At 35.8% G+C, this 16647-nt stretch overlaps 1 protein-coding gene across 3 annotated transcripts in view; it reads left to right on the top strand.

Annotated features, from left to right (window-relative positions):
- HRAS (HRas proto-oncogene, GTPase) overlaps nucleotides 1-13953 on the top strand; it is a 198690-nt gene extending 184737 nt beyond the window's left edge. For all 3 annotated transcript variants that reach the window (XM_053720184.1, XM_053720185.1, XM_053720186.1), the window contains 2 exons: nucleotides 3901-4025; nucleotides 7280-13953. In XM_053720184.1, coding sequence (XP_053576159.1) covers nucleotides 3901-4020 — 120 coding nt within the window. In that variant the 3' untranslated portion in view covers nucleotides 4021-4025; nucleotides 7280-13953. The remainder of the gene's footprint in view (nucleotides 1-3900; nucleotides 4026-7279) is intronic.
- Nucleotides 13954-16647: the final 2694 nt, after the last annotated feature.

Genomic DNA, 16647 nt, shown 5'->3' with positions numbered 1-16647 from the left:
AAACGTATACATACAGATACACACACACAGTTATGGATACAGATAGACACACACACTACATCATATATGGGTATCTGTAATTCATTGTATGGGGTCCTGGGGTTGGCAAGCACATTAGCTGGCAGTCCGCAGCTGCCACTGTTCGTTACCCTGGTATTAGCACTGCTCATTGTATAAAACTGAAGGCATGCTAGTATTATCACCAGGGGCGCGATCCGATATATATGGCGCAGGTTTCGGCGCAAGCGTGGAAACCTGCGCCGCCCGTAGTTTCACCTCGCACATCGGGCTATCACATATACGGCGCCGACAGTTGCTAAAGTGCCGTAAGTCGGACAAACTAGCAATGTCCAGAAATAAGCGTAAGTACAAATTTCTGGAGTCGCCAGTGACTTACGGCACTTTAAAAACTGCCGCCGCCTAAAAAATCTTACTAAATATTAAATCTCCCGCAACTGTCTAACACGCCTCCCAAAAATAGCCCGACACGTATACCCCTCTATCCGCAATCCCCCCTCTCACTCCTAACAATAAATGTATTAACCCCTAGACCGACATCCCCCCACAATGCAATAAGCCTAATTATTAACCCCTAAACCGCCACTCCCGGACCCCGCCGCCACCTACATTAAATGTATTACCCCCTAATCTGACCCCCCTACACCACCGCCACCTATATTAAATATATTACCCCCTAATCTAACCCCCCTACACCGCCGCCACCTATATAAATATATTAACCCCTAATCTAATCCCCCTACACCGCCGCCACCTATATTAACTATATTAACCCCTAATCTAAGCCCCCTACACCGCCGCCACCTATATTAAATTTATTAACCCCTAATCCGATCCCCCTACACCGCCGCCACCTACATAAAATATATTACCCCCTAAACCTAAGTCTAACCCTAACACCCCTAACTTAATTATTATTTAAATAAATCTAAATAATATTAATATTAACAACTAAATTATTCCTATTTAAAACTAAATACTTACCTATAAAATAAACCCTAAGATAGCTACAATATAATTAATAATTACATTGTAGCTATTTTAAGGTTTATATTTATTTTACAGGTAACTTTGTATTTATTTTAACCAGGTACAATAGCTATTAAATAGTTAATAACTCTTTAATAGCTACCTAGTTAAAATAATTACAAAATTACCTGTAAAATAAATCCTAACATAAGTTACCATTACACCTAACACTACACTATCAATAAATTAATTAAATAAACTACAATTATCTAAACTAAAATACAATTAAATACACTAAACTATATTACAAAAACAAACAAACATTAAATTACAAAAAATAAAAAAATATTACAAGAATTTTAAGCTAATTACACCTAATCTAAGCCCCCTAATAAAATAAAAAAGCCCCCCAAAATAATAAAATTTGCCTACCCTAAACTAAATTACAAAAGTAATCAGCTCTATTACCAGCCCTTAAAAGGGCCTTTTGCGGGGCATTGCCCCAAAGTAATCAGCTCTTTTACCTGTAAAAAAAAGGACAATCCCCCCCCCATTACAACCCACCACCCACACACCCCTACTCTAAAACCCACCCGATCCCCCCTTAAAAAAACCTAAGTCTAACCCCCAAGTGGTCCTTACCTGTCCTGAAGACCGGCGGAGAAGGTGCTGTTCCAGGCGGTGAAGTCTTCTTCCAAGCGGCGACCTCTTCTTCTTCCAGGAACCAGCCGGCGCGGAGCCTGACTGCTGTTTGTAGTAAGATATATCCTGTAGTGTAGTGTGTGTGTTTATATATATATATATATATATACTGTAGTGTGTGTATATATATATATATATATATATATATACACACACACACATAAACATGACTTCAATGCACAGTTTGCATATAAATAGAGTTTTATGTATAAAGATATGTGTAGAATAGCTAAAACATTACAAAACCTTAACATTTAAAGGGAGACACCTGCAATTACAATAGTTTTCTTTAGTCAGCACCAGAGCAGCAATGAATTTTTGCGACTAAGCTAAATATATCTTGTGAGCCAATGACAAGAGGCATGATTGCAGCCACCAGTAGGACATTACTGCACCTGAGCCTACCTAGGTATGTTTTTCAACAAAGGATACTAACAAAACAAAGTCAGTGCAGACTCATAAATAACTTCACAGGAGTGAGCACAATGTTATCTATATGGCACACATGAGCTAGCTCTGTCTAGCTATGAAAAGCAAATAAAATGCATTGAGATAAGAGGCTTAGAAATTAGCATATGAGCCTACCTAGGTTTAGCCTTCAACAAAAAATACCAAGAGATCAAAGCACATTTGATGATAAAAGTAAATTGGAAAGTTGTTTAAAATGCCATGCCCTATCTGAATCATGAAAGTTTAATTTTGACTAGACTGTCCCTTTAACCAAGAGAAAAGGAGGACAAATAAATACATTTCTCAAGATGTATACTGTGTCTTTAAGAACCACGGTTTTCTCCTTCCTGATATGCATTAAACATAGTGTAGTGTATAATTTAGCCTTATATTTATACCAAAGAATAAAAAAAACTGTGCAGGTAGCATATAATCCATATAAGGAAAGTTTCTGTATTATATTATGCGTTAGACAGTTATCACTTCTTTTGAAGATTGTTTTATATTAAAGGGACACTAAACAATCTGTAATAACAAGGCATTTATGTTGTCTTGCTATAGAATAACAAATCAGCCAAGAGTAAACCTTTATAAAACAAATGTAACATCTTGTTTGCTGCAATTGTTCTTCAGTAGCCAAACTCCTCCCACCACATACCTTATTTGGAGTAGCTAACACGGGCTTGCTTCTGCACAAGATGCAGCTAGGTATGGTCATTATGTTAGTTGTTAACTGCATTGTTTTGCAGTTGTCACCTGCTAAAGCCAAGTAGGGAAAATATGTAGCAGGTTAGCCCTGAGAACTTTGCATGTGCCTTTCCAGTTCTAAGAATTAGAAAATCCACATTGTGTAGACCTAAATTTAATGAAAAGGGAGCAAAATAATGAAAGTAAATTACAACACTGTTTAAAGGGACTTAGGTTTATTTTTATATATGAAATAGATGATTTTGCTAATTGAAACCACAAACTATCAAAATTGGCTAAGTTTGGAGGGAGAGCAGACAGCCTTATATTTGTTTCTCAATACACAATGACATCTATATTTCTGTCTAATTACACAAAAGCAAGTGCAATTGAATAGAAACATTGTAGTACACTTATCTCCCACTCCCACTGAGGGTGTAAATTCTTCAGCAGATTCATATTTACATAGCTTTAATATAGCCAATAATTAAAGCACCATAAACCTCAGTAGAATTGCATAATCAACAAATGCATAATACAAAGCCAATGATTTTTTTCTGAAAAATTTCAAACTTAGTTCCATTTTCCTTTCTGCTGCATCATGTGACAGCCATCAGCCAATACCAAAATGTGTATCTTTACCTATGTTCTGTGAATTCTTGCACATGCTCAGTTGGAGCTGGTGTCTCATAAAGTGTGCATATAAAAAGATTGTGCACATTTACATAATAGAAGTGAATTGGGAAGTTGTTTAACATTGCATGCTATGCTCTGTCTGAATCATAAACATTTAATTTTGATTTCCTTTAAGTACTGAAATGTTCATTATAGTTTGGAATACAACAGACAAAAGCAGCAATTTCAAATGAAAAAATAAAGGTAAAGGAGCCTTTTCTAACAATTTAATATACTCCAATAGTTAAAATGGATCATTGGGAACATGTTAAAAGAAATACCATTTTACAGCACATGCATAACTATTTTATATAAGAATCTCAATCTGTTTACAACTACCTTTTTTGCACAAAGATGTAGCATACGTTTGTTTACACATTGTATGTGTCCCTATTGTAGGGCGTAGAAGATGCTTTTTACACACTGGTGCGAGAAATCCGTCAGCACAAATTAAGGAAACTAAATCCTCCCGATGAAAGTGAGAAGGGTTGCTTGAACTGCAAGTGCGTTGTTTCATGACTAAGGTGAGTAGGATTCTGGGAATTACAGGTACAAATCCCCAAACCTGGAATTCCAAAACCCGAAATTTTTCATTAATATTTATTTTTAACTAAAATTATTATAAATGACCATTTTCCTCTCCAGTAGGTCACAATCTTCTCTGCCTGTATATTTGGTTTGGTTTCTGACTACAGTACGCTTTCTGAGGGAACTATGTATACAAATGAATTAAAAATGATATAAAACTACCTAAGCTGTATTATGTGACATGTAAATATTGCCTAAATCACATAATATATTTTTGTTTACACTTGGTCCCCTCCTGTCTCCAAGCTGTCCCATTTTACAGATGAAAATATTCCAAAATCCAAACTATTCCAAAATCCAAACCTTTTTCTGTCCTAAATAGTTTGAATACATGTTTTTTTTTACTTGTACTATGCTGCTATAGTAAATTGCTATTGCAATTTACTGCTATTTACAGAATTGTCTCTGAACTCTGCTCTCTACTCTAAGTAAAGAGGAAGACAACACTGTGAGTCAGATTACAAGTGGCGGGCTATTTAGCACTTTCGCTTGCGCACATACACCATCAGAAGTCAAATTTTAATGCCCGCAGGTTAGTGCATGTTTTACAAGTTGAAAGTAAATTGTTTGCTCGTAAGCAAAAGCCGACATGCGATAACTTCAAGGCTTCGGATATTGCGACACTGCTAACTTCTAATCCCCATAGTCTTCAATGGAACCTATCACTCGCTCATGCGGTAACCCAACCACATTTAACCAAGTGCACTATAGCTGACGTGAGTTATGAACATAGAAGAAAATGTTCTACTAGATATTTCTATATACATCTGATAGATTTTTAAAAAAAAATAGGAATATCTATTTAAAAATACTTAAAAAACTTTTTTCCCCTATGTGAAGAACATTGGAATGTGAAATATTTACAGTATATACACAGTAAAACACATTATTAAATATTAATACTAAGAAAAAATTATATGTCATGTTTTCAGGTATTTGAATAGAAAGGGCTGCAAAGTGTATACTGTATAAATGTATATATACGTGTATATATATATATATATATAAACATACATACACATAGAAATATATAAATACACATGTATATATACAGTACATACTTACATATATATATATGTGTGTGTGTGTATATATATATATATATATATATATATATATATAGGTATCCAAAACACCAGAACTCGCCCACAGAGGAAAACTGCCTGGGTGCAAATTTGTAGAAGATATGCAGCCAAAAGAAAATGCACTCTCATCATGAAGGAGGCAAGACCTCCGAAAACGTTACAGAAATAAAAGTAACTTGTTTATGAAAGTCCTGAGAGTGCATTTTCTTTTGGCTGCATATATATATATATATATATATATATATATATATATATATATGAACATATTAAGACATGTACAGTCGTATGCAAAAGTTTAGGCACCCCTGACAATTTCCATGATTTTCATTTGTAAATAATTGGGTGTTTGGCTCAGCAATTTCATTTTGATCTATCAAATAACTGAAGGACATAGTAATATTTCAGTAGTGAAATGAGGTTTATTGGATCAACTGAAACTGGGCACCCTTGTCATTTTGTTGATTTGAATACCTGTAACTTCCTAGCACTGATTAATTGGAACACACAATTGGTTTGGTGAACCCATTAAAGGGACACTGTACCCAAATTTTTTCTTTCATGATTCAGATAGAGCATGCAATTTTAAGCATCTTTCTAATTTACTCCTATTGTCAAATTTTCTTTATTCTCTTGGTATCTATATTTGAAAAGCACGAATTTAAGTTTAGATGCCAGCCCATTTTTGGTGAACAACCTGGGTTGTCCTTGCTGATTGGACAGCACCAATAAACAAAAGCTGTCCATGGTTCTGAACCACAAATTGTCTGGCTCCTTAGCTTAGATGTCTTTTTTTTTCAAATAAAGAAAGCAAGAGAACGAAGAAAAATTGATAATAGGAGTAAATTAGAAAGTTGCTTAAAATTGCTTGCTCTATATGAATCACAAAAGAAAAATTTTGGGTTCAGTGTCCCTTTAAGCCTTGAACTTCATAAACAGGTGCATCCAATCATGAGAAAAGGTATTTAAGGTGGCCAATTGCAAGTTGTTCTCTTTAAATCTCCTCTGAAGAGTGGCAACATGGGGTCTCAAAACAACTCTCAAATGACCTGAAAAAAAAAGATTGTTCAACATTATGGTTTAGGGGAAGGCTACAAAAAGCTATCGCAGAGATTTAAGCTGTCAGTGTCCACTGTGAGGAACATAGTGAGGAAATAGAAGACCACAGGCACAGTTCTTGTTAAGGCCAGAAGTAAAATATTGAGAGAGTCAAAGGCAAAGGATGGTGAGAACGGTCAAAAACAGCCCACAGACCACCTCCAAAGATCTACAACATCATCTTGCTGCAGATGGTGTCACTGTGCATCGTTCAACAATTCAGTGTATGGGAGAGTGATGCAGAAGCCTTTTATGCACACACGCCACAAACAGAGTCGCTTGAGGTATGCAAACGCACATTTGGAGAAGCCAGCTTCATTTTGAAAGAAGGTGCTGTGGACTGATGAAACAAAGATTGAGTTATTTGGTCATAACAAGGGGCGTTATGCATGGCGGTAAAAGAACACAGCGTTCCAAGACAAACACTTGCTAGCCACAGTCAAATTTGGTGGATGTTCCATCATGCTGTGGGGTGGGCTATCCATGCTCGGCAACCATCAAACCTAACTGAACTGGAGATGTTTTGCAAGGAGGAATGGTCCAAAATACCTTCATCCAGACACTCATTACAGGCTATAGGAAGCATCTAGAGGCTGTTATTTCTGCTAAAGGAGGCTCTACTAAATATTATTGTGATATTTCTGTTGGGGTGCTCAAATTTATGCACCTGTCTAATTTCTTTTAAATGCATAATGCACATTTTCTGTTAATCCGATAAACCTCATTTTACTACTGAAATATTACTGTGTCCTTCAGTTATTTGATAGATCAAAATGAAATTGCTGATCCAAACACCCAATTATTTATAAATGAAAATTGTCAGGGGTGCCTAAACTTTTGCATACGACTGTATATATATGTACACACACACACACACACACATACATATATATATATATTCTGTGTATCATTCAGTATTTAAAGACCTTTACAGATTTTTAGGGATTTAGCATGTATTTGGAAATTTCCTTTATTTGAGGATCTATATTGTTTGTCATTTTTCCCTGCAGGATCAACTTATTGCCTGTCCTGGAAATATTTCTTCACTGAATCCTAATAGGAAGAGGATTTAAAACTGGAAGATACCAAAAGACCTTAAGGGGGAACCATGTCCACTGTTCAAACAGGGTTGGCCATGGACTTTTGTGCTGATACCCTGTAATTTATTGTACTTTAAATATGCAGGATTTATAGCAGAAGTATTATTCTACCAGTAAAGGGGTTAATGACACCACACAATTCAGCAAAAAACTTCTTAAAGGGACAGTAGCATAGTTAAGAAACCACACATGGATTTCTGAGGACAATTTGATGGTGATGCGAACATACAAGGTTACTTGAAATGCTCCTCCGAAGCATGATATCTACAATGTCATTTTCACCTCCAAAAACAGCAGCACATTTAAGTACTGTTGTCTCAAATGCATTAAAGAAAAACCTGTGACTTTAACGTCCCTTTAAATTTAAGAACAATAAAACAACCTACGTCAGAAGGAACCTAAAGATCAGTTGCACATATAATAGTCTCCCCAGCTAGAAATTCGCTGTGTGCTTGTAATTTAGGTGCAAGCTTGGACATGGCAAATTATACTAGCGGAATGGTGTTTGCTCAGTAATACATGTAATTTGATTCTGATGGTTTGTAAAGTTAGCTATATTCTGCAGCTCTAAATAAATGATTATTGGTGAATACAGTACAAATAGAGTTGTCAGTGTATCCTAATACTAGCAGGTAAGTCAGCAGCATATAGACAAAAACATATTTATCCCTATCTATAGTCTGCTTATTTAAAGGGAAATGAAGTTGAAAAAAAGGAAATACTCTGTTATGTTCAGGTATTTTGTTATTGCTCTGTTGCTTGCATATAACTATGCAAATTGAGTTAAACACAGAGAAGCATTGCACTACTGAGAGCACACATGCTTCTAGTCATTGACTCTCCAGATGTGGTCCCAGTAGTGCTTTGTCATTCTGGAACTGGATTTAACTGTGTGTTTTTTATTTCAAATATACCTGAAACATAATGGTTACCATGATTAATTGCAAATTGTTTGTAGGAGGTTTAGATATAATATCTCTATATAACTTTTTTGCTTAAAAATTCCCTTACTAGGAGAGATTGACACTGACAAATTACAAACACACACACACACACACATATATATATATATATATATATATATATATATATACCCAACTGAGCACAACAGCTGGAAAATCTTCTGTGCTTGTCCACGATCCATTACCAGTCATGGTGCAATCTCATTTATCTCACAATGCCTTTTGCAGAGTTGAAATATCCTCTATATCCTTTAGCATATCAGTCTGGTGCCGATGCATCCCTCTTAGACAACTGAGCAAAGAGTCCACATCTGGTTTCCCCTTCTTATTCTTAGGGAAGCCCTAGAGAAATGTGCATACAAACAACGAAGAGAGATAGACACAACTGCAAGAGAACATAACCATATGTGGACCCATTCTGTCTAGAGGGGTAGGGCTGCACCTCATTGAGGCCCAAAGAAGGCTGAAATGATTGTCTGGGGTTGCCATATTTCTCATTCAGAGGAGAATTGCCTGGTATTTTGTGACTGGACTGTTCTTTTTAGGCAAGACTAATATATTCAGGAGACCAGACTGATATACTTCAGTAAAACAGACTGATATACTTTAGGAGAACAGACTGATATACTTTAGGAGAACAGACTGATATACTTTAGGAGAACAGACTGGTATACTTTAGGAGAACAGACTGGTATACTTTAGGAGAACAGACTGGTATACTTTAGGAGAACAGACTGGTATACTTCAGGAGAACAGACTGGTATACTTCAGGAGACCAGACTGATATACTTCAGGAGACCAGACTGATATACTTCAGGAGACCAGACTGATATACTTCAGGAGACCAGACTTATATAGTTTAGGAGAACAGACCGATAGACTTCAGGAGAACAGACTGATATACTTCAGGAGAACAAACTGATATACTTCAGGAGAACAAACTGATAGACTTCAGGAGACCAGGCTGATAGACTTCAGGAGACCAGGCTGATAGACTTCAGGAGACCAGGCTGATAGACTTCAGGAGACCAGACTGATAGACTTCAGGAGAACAGACTGATATACTTCAGGAAAGTTCTCCTTTTTGAAAATCACAATTGGGTGAAAAGAAGCTGCTCCCAGGTGGTGACCCATCAAAGAACAAGCCACTGAGCCATTGTTCATTCCTGCTTTATGTATGATAATACTCTGGGAAAAGTATCATTAAGGGTTATGGAGTAAACCAGATGTGCACTTACTGCCCAGTTTACATTTGAGGAATATGGCTGTACCTTACTGATGAAGCCCACAGAAGTCCCAACCAATTATCTGGGGTTGTCCTGAAAAATACTTGAATGTTACTTTACAGAGACAAAAATCTGCAGTAAAAATGTGTTTATTATTGCACTATTGCTTGTTCGTAACTGTGTTTAAACCTTGCATAGTGGTTAACCACATATTTAGTTCTGGACCATCACCAGCCATCTGAAGCTCAGGATCAACAGTATATTGCTGCTATTGTTTTAGCTTAGCTATTTCTGTAATGTATTTGTGTATAATGGGTAGTTAATTTAATTAGTATAAGCAAGCAGTAGCACAATAATAAAATGCTGTAAGGTATTGGAGGATTCTTTATTCCAACTTTGTCTTTTTAAGTCGTGATTTCAAACAATTTTAGGCAGTGTATTCAGATATGTAAAGAATGGATTGACAAATTTATATAAAACTTTACAGCCAAACACACATTTTAGGAACCAGGGAAGAAATTTCTATAGCAGTATATGTAGAATAATAAAAAAATGGTAGGTGACAAACTTACAATGCTAGGACTCGTGGTTCCTTGACACCTATGATTTGTCAAACCCAGTTATTATGCGTAATAAAGTAACCCAAAGCTTTAATCAGTTTAAAGCAAATAATCTGCAGATTTCTTGACTCACATTATTTATAATAGACATGCAAAAATTTGTTTTTGCAACATTTTGTCAACTGAACAAGCGAATAAACATTTACAAATTGTTCTAATTTTTAAATTTAGTTGATCTATATAATATATAGATAAATTAAATGAACACACAAATGGATTTTGTGTTAATTACTTTGTTTATTCAGTTAAAGAATACATTTCAGACAAAATATTTCAAATTTGTTTGCAAAACAACCAAAAAAAAAATGTATGTACATGTATTATTTAAAGTTACTTTCTCATTGTGTCTCTATATTTTCTGTACTCTTTTTTTTTGGTAGGTTGGGATACCTTTTAATAGGTCAAAGTTTTCAGAAATCAAAGCATTGTCTCCCTTATGCTTTACATATTTTGCCATTCTCTTCAATATTAGGCAAGCAAATAGAGGGGCGCCTCATGTGTGTATCAGAATATTCTCAATATTAGCACATAGCAGGCTTTGAAAAGGTACTCACATTTGTGTAGAGCACCCTTGTGTGCTGGTAGTGGCAGGCTGATAGATTATGGGCGTATCAGCTCACCCTCTCCCGGTATCAGGAACAGTCAGCAGTGTGTCCAAATCAGTACAGGTACAATGCAGGCTAGGACAAGGAAATGTGTCCCAAAAAGGGCTGGTAACACTAACACATTAAAAACAGAAGCAGCAGGTATATAAGGGGGTAATGTGCAATCCCCTAAAAATATGCAACGCGTTTCTCGGCTCTCATACTTGGCCGTTTCATCAGGCATACATCTCTTCAATATTAAAGGGACACTAAACCCACATTTTGTCTTTCATGGTTTAGAAAGAGCAGGCAGTTTTTCCAATTTACTTCTATTACCTAATTTGCTTTAATTTCTTGTTTTCCTTTGTTCAAAATAGGCTCGGTAGCTACTGATTGGTGACTACACATAGATGCCTCACGTGATTGGTTCACCCATGTGCATTTCTATTTTTTTAACAAAGAATATCTAAAGAAGGAAGCAAATTAGATAACAGAAATAAATTGTAATGTAGTTTAAAATTGTATTCTCTATCTGAATCATAAAAGAAAGAGTTTTACGTCCCTTTAAAAGCTTATTAAATGTAGCCTTTATCAATTTATAAATACAATGTGTCATTAAACAAGTATAACAAGCTACTAAAATCCATTTTCTCTGCAAAGAATGATTAATATATTAATAATGAGCGGACTTTAGATTAAAGGGACAATAAACTTGAAGAATAAAGTTTTAGTCATATTACTCAATGTGCCCATGCTACACCAATTGATGATCATCTTTATGTTTTTTTCTCTTAGTATTTTTGAAATTGGGAATGCCCTTATGGAATGCCCCCCATCCAAAGCCTTTTTTTTTTTTACAATAACATATAATAAAACAGCCAATGAGAATCCATACTGGAGAGCCTTGCTACTGGGTACTGTCCTGTTGAACTGTAGTCACGGTGTCAGTCTGCAGAGGGACTGAGCATGTGCTGTTCTGCATATCCTCCCTACAACCTATGCTATCATGAAAAGTTTCAGCAAAGCATTCTAAAAGTAAATTTGATAATACAATGTACAATACCTTTTCAGTTTTCATCTATGAAAATAATGACAAACTGTAATTTTGCTTTCCATCTTGAGATAATCAACATTTCCCAGCGCAGGCTGATTACATGACCAACAGTAATACTATAAGAGTTGCCAATATGAGATTCTGTACACATGTAATTGACACACTTCAAACAAGTTTTTTTTATACCAGCTTTTTGTTCTAATAAAGTATCAAGAGGATGCAGAAGACTGCAGAGTGTGCTAAATTAGCTGTTCTTTCCCTCAATCACTTTCTCAATCGCTTTCTAAATATTTTTGAACATGTATAACACTTTAACCACTAATAGATAGTGTTACATTTTCTATACACTTATAGACACCTAATTTTATTTAATTTAAACAAGCAACCTGTTTACAGAGAAATCCGATAGTAATGTGGATTTGCATTAGGCCCCTATAATTATATATCACCCTTACTCAGAATTGTATGATCTCATGGTAACTAAAACACACATTTTTCTTATTATGTTTTAATTTATTGTATACCATTTAATTTCTGACTAATATTTCACTCTAAATAAACTAGACGTGTATGGTATAAACAGCAATAGCTTAAACGTTTCAGAAATAACAGTAAAACATATTTGATCTTACTTCAGTGCCCAATATAAGTGTCTAGTTCCATGAAATGCCCAGAAAAAATATCTACCCATTTGTTATGTTGCATACTAACACAGGGTCCAAATTTTCTAAAGCTTCCCACTCGGGAAAGCATCTCTAAAAAAATGATCGGTCTGTGCTGCAAGATCTTTTACAGGATTCTGTAAAGGCAAGTTTACAAACCTGTGTTTCTGTATGTGAAGGAGAGACATAGGGGGTGATTTATCATCGGTCTGTCCGACATGATCCACTCAGCAGATCATGTCCGACAGACATCGATGAATGCCGACAGCATACGCTGTCGGCATTTATCATTGCACAAGCAGTTCTTGTGAACTACTTGTGCAATGCTGCCCCCCTGCCGATTTGCGGCCAATCAGCCGCTAGCAGGGGGTGTCATTCAGCCGCTAGCAGGGGGTGTCAATCAGCCTGATCGTTAGGGATGGGCGAATGTGTAAATTTCCGAATTTGAATGTTAGAACGAATGTTATTACCGAAATTCGAATTATAAATCCGAATGTTGATAAGAATGAATATTCTTAAAAATTCTATAATTGAATGCTATTTACAGTTTTCGAATGTCACTTTCGAATTCAAATGTTTATAATTATATCGAATGTCCACATTCGAAATTTCGAATTCAACATTCTATTTAACAAATACTAGTCAGAAGTTCAATAGTTCATCTGGTAGGGCGGGAATCTAGTAAATTGAAACATAATAGATACAAATATATCATTATATAGTTTCTATATAGAATATTGCATAATTCGAATATTACATTGAAAGAAAGCATTAGAAATACTATTATAAACATAAATTTGAATTTTTCGAATTCGAATAATATTTTCGAATGTAATCCTAAAATTCGAAACCGAACATTCAAAAATCGAATGTTAGAATGTTATGTAAACATTCGAAATTCGAACGAACGAATGTGTTAAAATTTGTTTCATTTTTCAAATGTTGCGAAACATTCGCCCATCCCTACTGATCGTATAGGATCAGGCGGATTGATGTCCACAGCCTTTAGAGCAGACGGACCAGTTATGGAGCAGCAGTTTCAAGACCGCTCATAATTGCTGTTTCCGGCGAGCCTGAAGGCTCGTGCGAAAACAGGGGCATCAAGCTCCATTCGGAGCTTGATAATTCTGCCGCATAGATTGCAGTATAGTGCTCAACAGAATGAAACAACTTTGCAGTATACTTCCATGTAATTTAGCTTTGAAGACTGAGGATTTTCAAATTCTCAGACTTGAAATGCACCTTGCTGACTTTGCAAACGCTAACCCTGCTACACAGTTTCTCCTAATTTGCTTTAACTGATAACAACTGCAAAACAATGTTCTTTATACTAACATTATGACAGTGACTAGTCTTGTTGTCTGTAACTTGAATCCCAGATTTGCTCTTCTAAATAAGTCCAATGATTGGTGGATTTTGGCTATTGAAAAATATCTGCAGTTAAAATAAAATGCTATTTTATTTTATAAACATTTAGACTTGGCTGATATCTTATTCCTTAGCAACTCAACAGAAATGTCTTGTAATTACAAGGTGTACTGTGTCTTTAAAGTACGCAGGGAAAATTATATTTAATGTATATGGTTAAGATTTTATTTAATGTGCACTGTAGCTTCAAAATACAAATTAAAAACTGTGATAAAAAGTACAAAATGAAAAAGAATACTTTATTTTTTTTCTTCTTAATCCCTTCATGCCGGCACAATAGAGTTAACATTGTAACAGAGTTCTGAAGTAAACACTAGCAATAAAAAAAGAAATCATTGCATTGACGATCAGGCCGATTCTTAACTTTGTCAAAGGGCGAAGCTGCAGGACGCCATATAAGATAGGACGTCCCATGCTGTCCTAGCGGCATTAAAGCCCAGTGCTGTTGGATGGCATTGAACGTCCTACCAGCATGAAGGTGTTAAATAAGTCTTGCAGCCTTGGTGTATGGACTAAACAGGGGCATTTCTTGGATGTGTCTGAAGTCTTCTCACAGTCTCATTTTATTTGTGACACCTGCAGTGCTCACTGTTTTATTCCACCAAGTTTTCACTTGGTGGAATAAAACAGTGAGCACTGCTGGCTAGTTTGTTTGTTTGTAATACACCTATTGCACTGTATGCAGAACAAGAAGGTAAAGTGTTCATTACTTTCTATGAGAAGCAGCTCTCCATTTGCTGGGACTTTTTTAGAGAACCGAGAGAATTGAAGTCTGCCCATGCGAGGATCAGCATAATATTTCACTCCATTCTGGCAATTTTTAGATAATTGGCTTTTAGTCTTTTCTCCAATTTAGTGACTCTAATGCTGTGTTAGTATGCTCTGCAAACATATAGATTCCAATAGAGGTTTGTTTATGATGTCAACAATTTTACATCTATAGTGTAATCCATCCCTTTGTCTGTAATGGTGAACCTATTAACTGTGTTAATAAAGTTCTTGTTCATGAGTGCTAAAACTCCCAAGCAGAGATGCAGTATAAATACGGGTAATCCCAGGCTTCAGGATAATATGTGATGAACAATTGCAAATCTATGGTGCCTTTTTGTTGTTTCTCCTTAAAAAGTATTTGTGCCCAGTACCACCACAAAATGTGGCATTTGCTTCTTTGTTCCAATTGTCAAGGCTTCTCATTTTTTTTATCCTGCTAATTTCTGGCTCAATTGATGCTTTCTCATATAGGCCCGATAATTAAAACTCTCTGCACTGGTGAGATTATCTAAGAAGTTTTTTTTATAAAGGCAAATATTTCATTTGAGAACAGCTTATCTCACTATGCAAGGTTCTGGATGTGGAGAGACACCTACATTAGACTTCCCAACTGTTACTTTTTGAGAGGGACAGTTCCTTATTCTGAGCTCTGTCTTCTGAGGCAGCCAAATGTCCCTATTTGCCTTAGACTCAACTATATATCACCCAGACACACCCACAAACCACCTAGACATGCCTAATGACTTTCAGACACACACACAATCAAACCCATTATCTGCATGTAACCCTACGCCTTTCAATACAGACCCACCCACACAATGGAAACAGCCCCTCAACCGCCTAAATCCCTAATACCTAGCCTAGCTTAAAAAAAAGCCCAATAAGATTTTGCACAAATTCTCTCTAAGCCGGTGAGTTTATGATCATCAGGACTATAGTCTCTGATAGATATGTGCAATCAGAGGTTTCTTTCATCTCGAATGCGGAAGAAGGCGTCTCTTTGTGCCGCTTGGCTATTTTCGTTGCTGCATCTATTCTTGTGCAACAGCACCGATCTAAAATCTTGTGCAAATCCAGATTTTAGTGTGTTGCTTTTGCACAAGAATAAAGGCGGCAACAAAAATAGCCGTGCAGCATGAAGAGCCACCTTCTTCCGCATTCGGAGGTGAACAAAACCTCCAAATGCTCGTGTCTACTCTTTGACATTCGTTTCTTAGTCTATATTCTTGTTAATAAAAAGGAGAAAGGATTATGTTTGCCAACAAAAGGAGGTGCATAAAATTCCATGGGGTATAAGGAACGTGTGTGTGTGTGTTTTTTTTAACAAATGTATGTTTAAATATACTGCAAGTGAAGTTAAATTTCGAGAACCCCTTTACTGCTACAAGGACTGATATATAAGGTGTATATTTCTCAATATAATTCACTAACTCTAAATAAGTATGTAAATTGTATCATACATTCATATGGTTGAGTAATTGCAGAATGAACCAAGTTACTGTTTTTATTTATTGTACATATTATGTTGCAGTTTTGAATTAAAATTTTGATTGTTGAGTCTGTTTTTTTGTTTTTCTGTGCTAAACCAATGATCTTATTATGTATATTCAAACAAATATTTTATATAACTGTTTCCACTATGGAGGCCTGGCACTAAAATGTATTTCATGATTCAGATAGAACATACAATTAAAAACAACTTTCCAATTTACTTCTATTATCTAATTTGCTTCATTTTCTTGGTATCCTTTGTTGAAAAAGCAGGAATGTATGCTAAGGAGTGTGCACGTGTCTGCAATACTAGATGGCAGCAGTTTAGCAACAATATTATACATTAGTAAGAGCACTATTTCCTGTCATGTAGTGCTCCAGATGTGTGCACGCTGCCTATCTAGATAACTCTTCAAAAAGAATAACATGAAAATAAATTTGATAATAGAAGTAATTGGAGACTTTTTTTTAAAACTGTAT

The sequence above is a fragment of the Bombina bombina genome, chromosome 7 (assembly GCF_027579735.1).
Source record: "Bombina bombina isolate aBomBom1 chromosome 7, aBomBom1.pri, whole genome shotgun sequence".
NCBI classification, from domain to species: Eukaryota; Metazoa; Chordata; class Amphibia; order Anura; family Bombinatoridae; genus Bombina; species Bombina bombina.
This window is presented reverse-complemented; position numbering and strand designations above follow the sequence as displayed.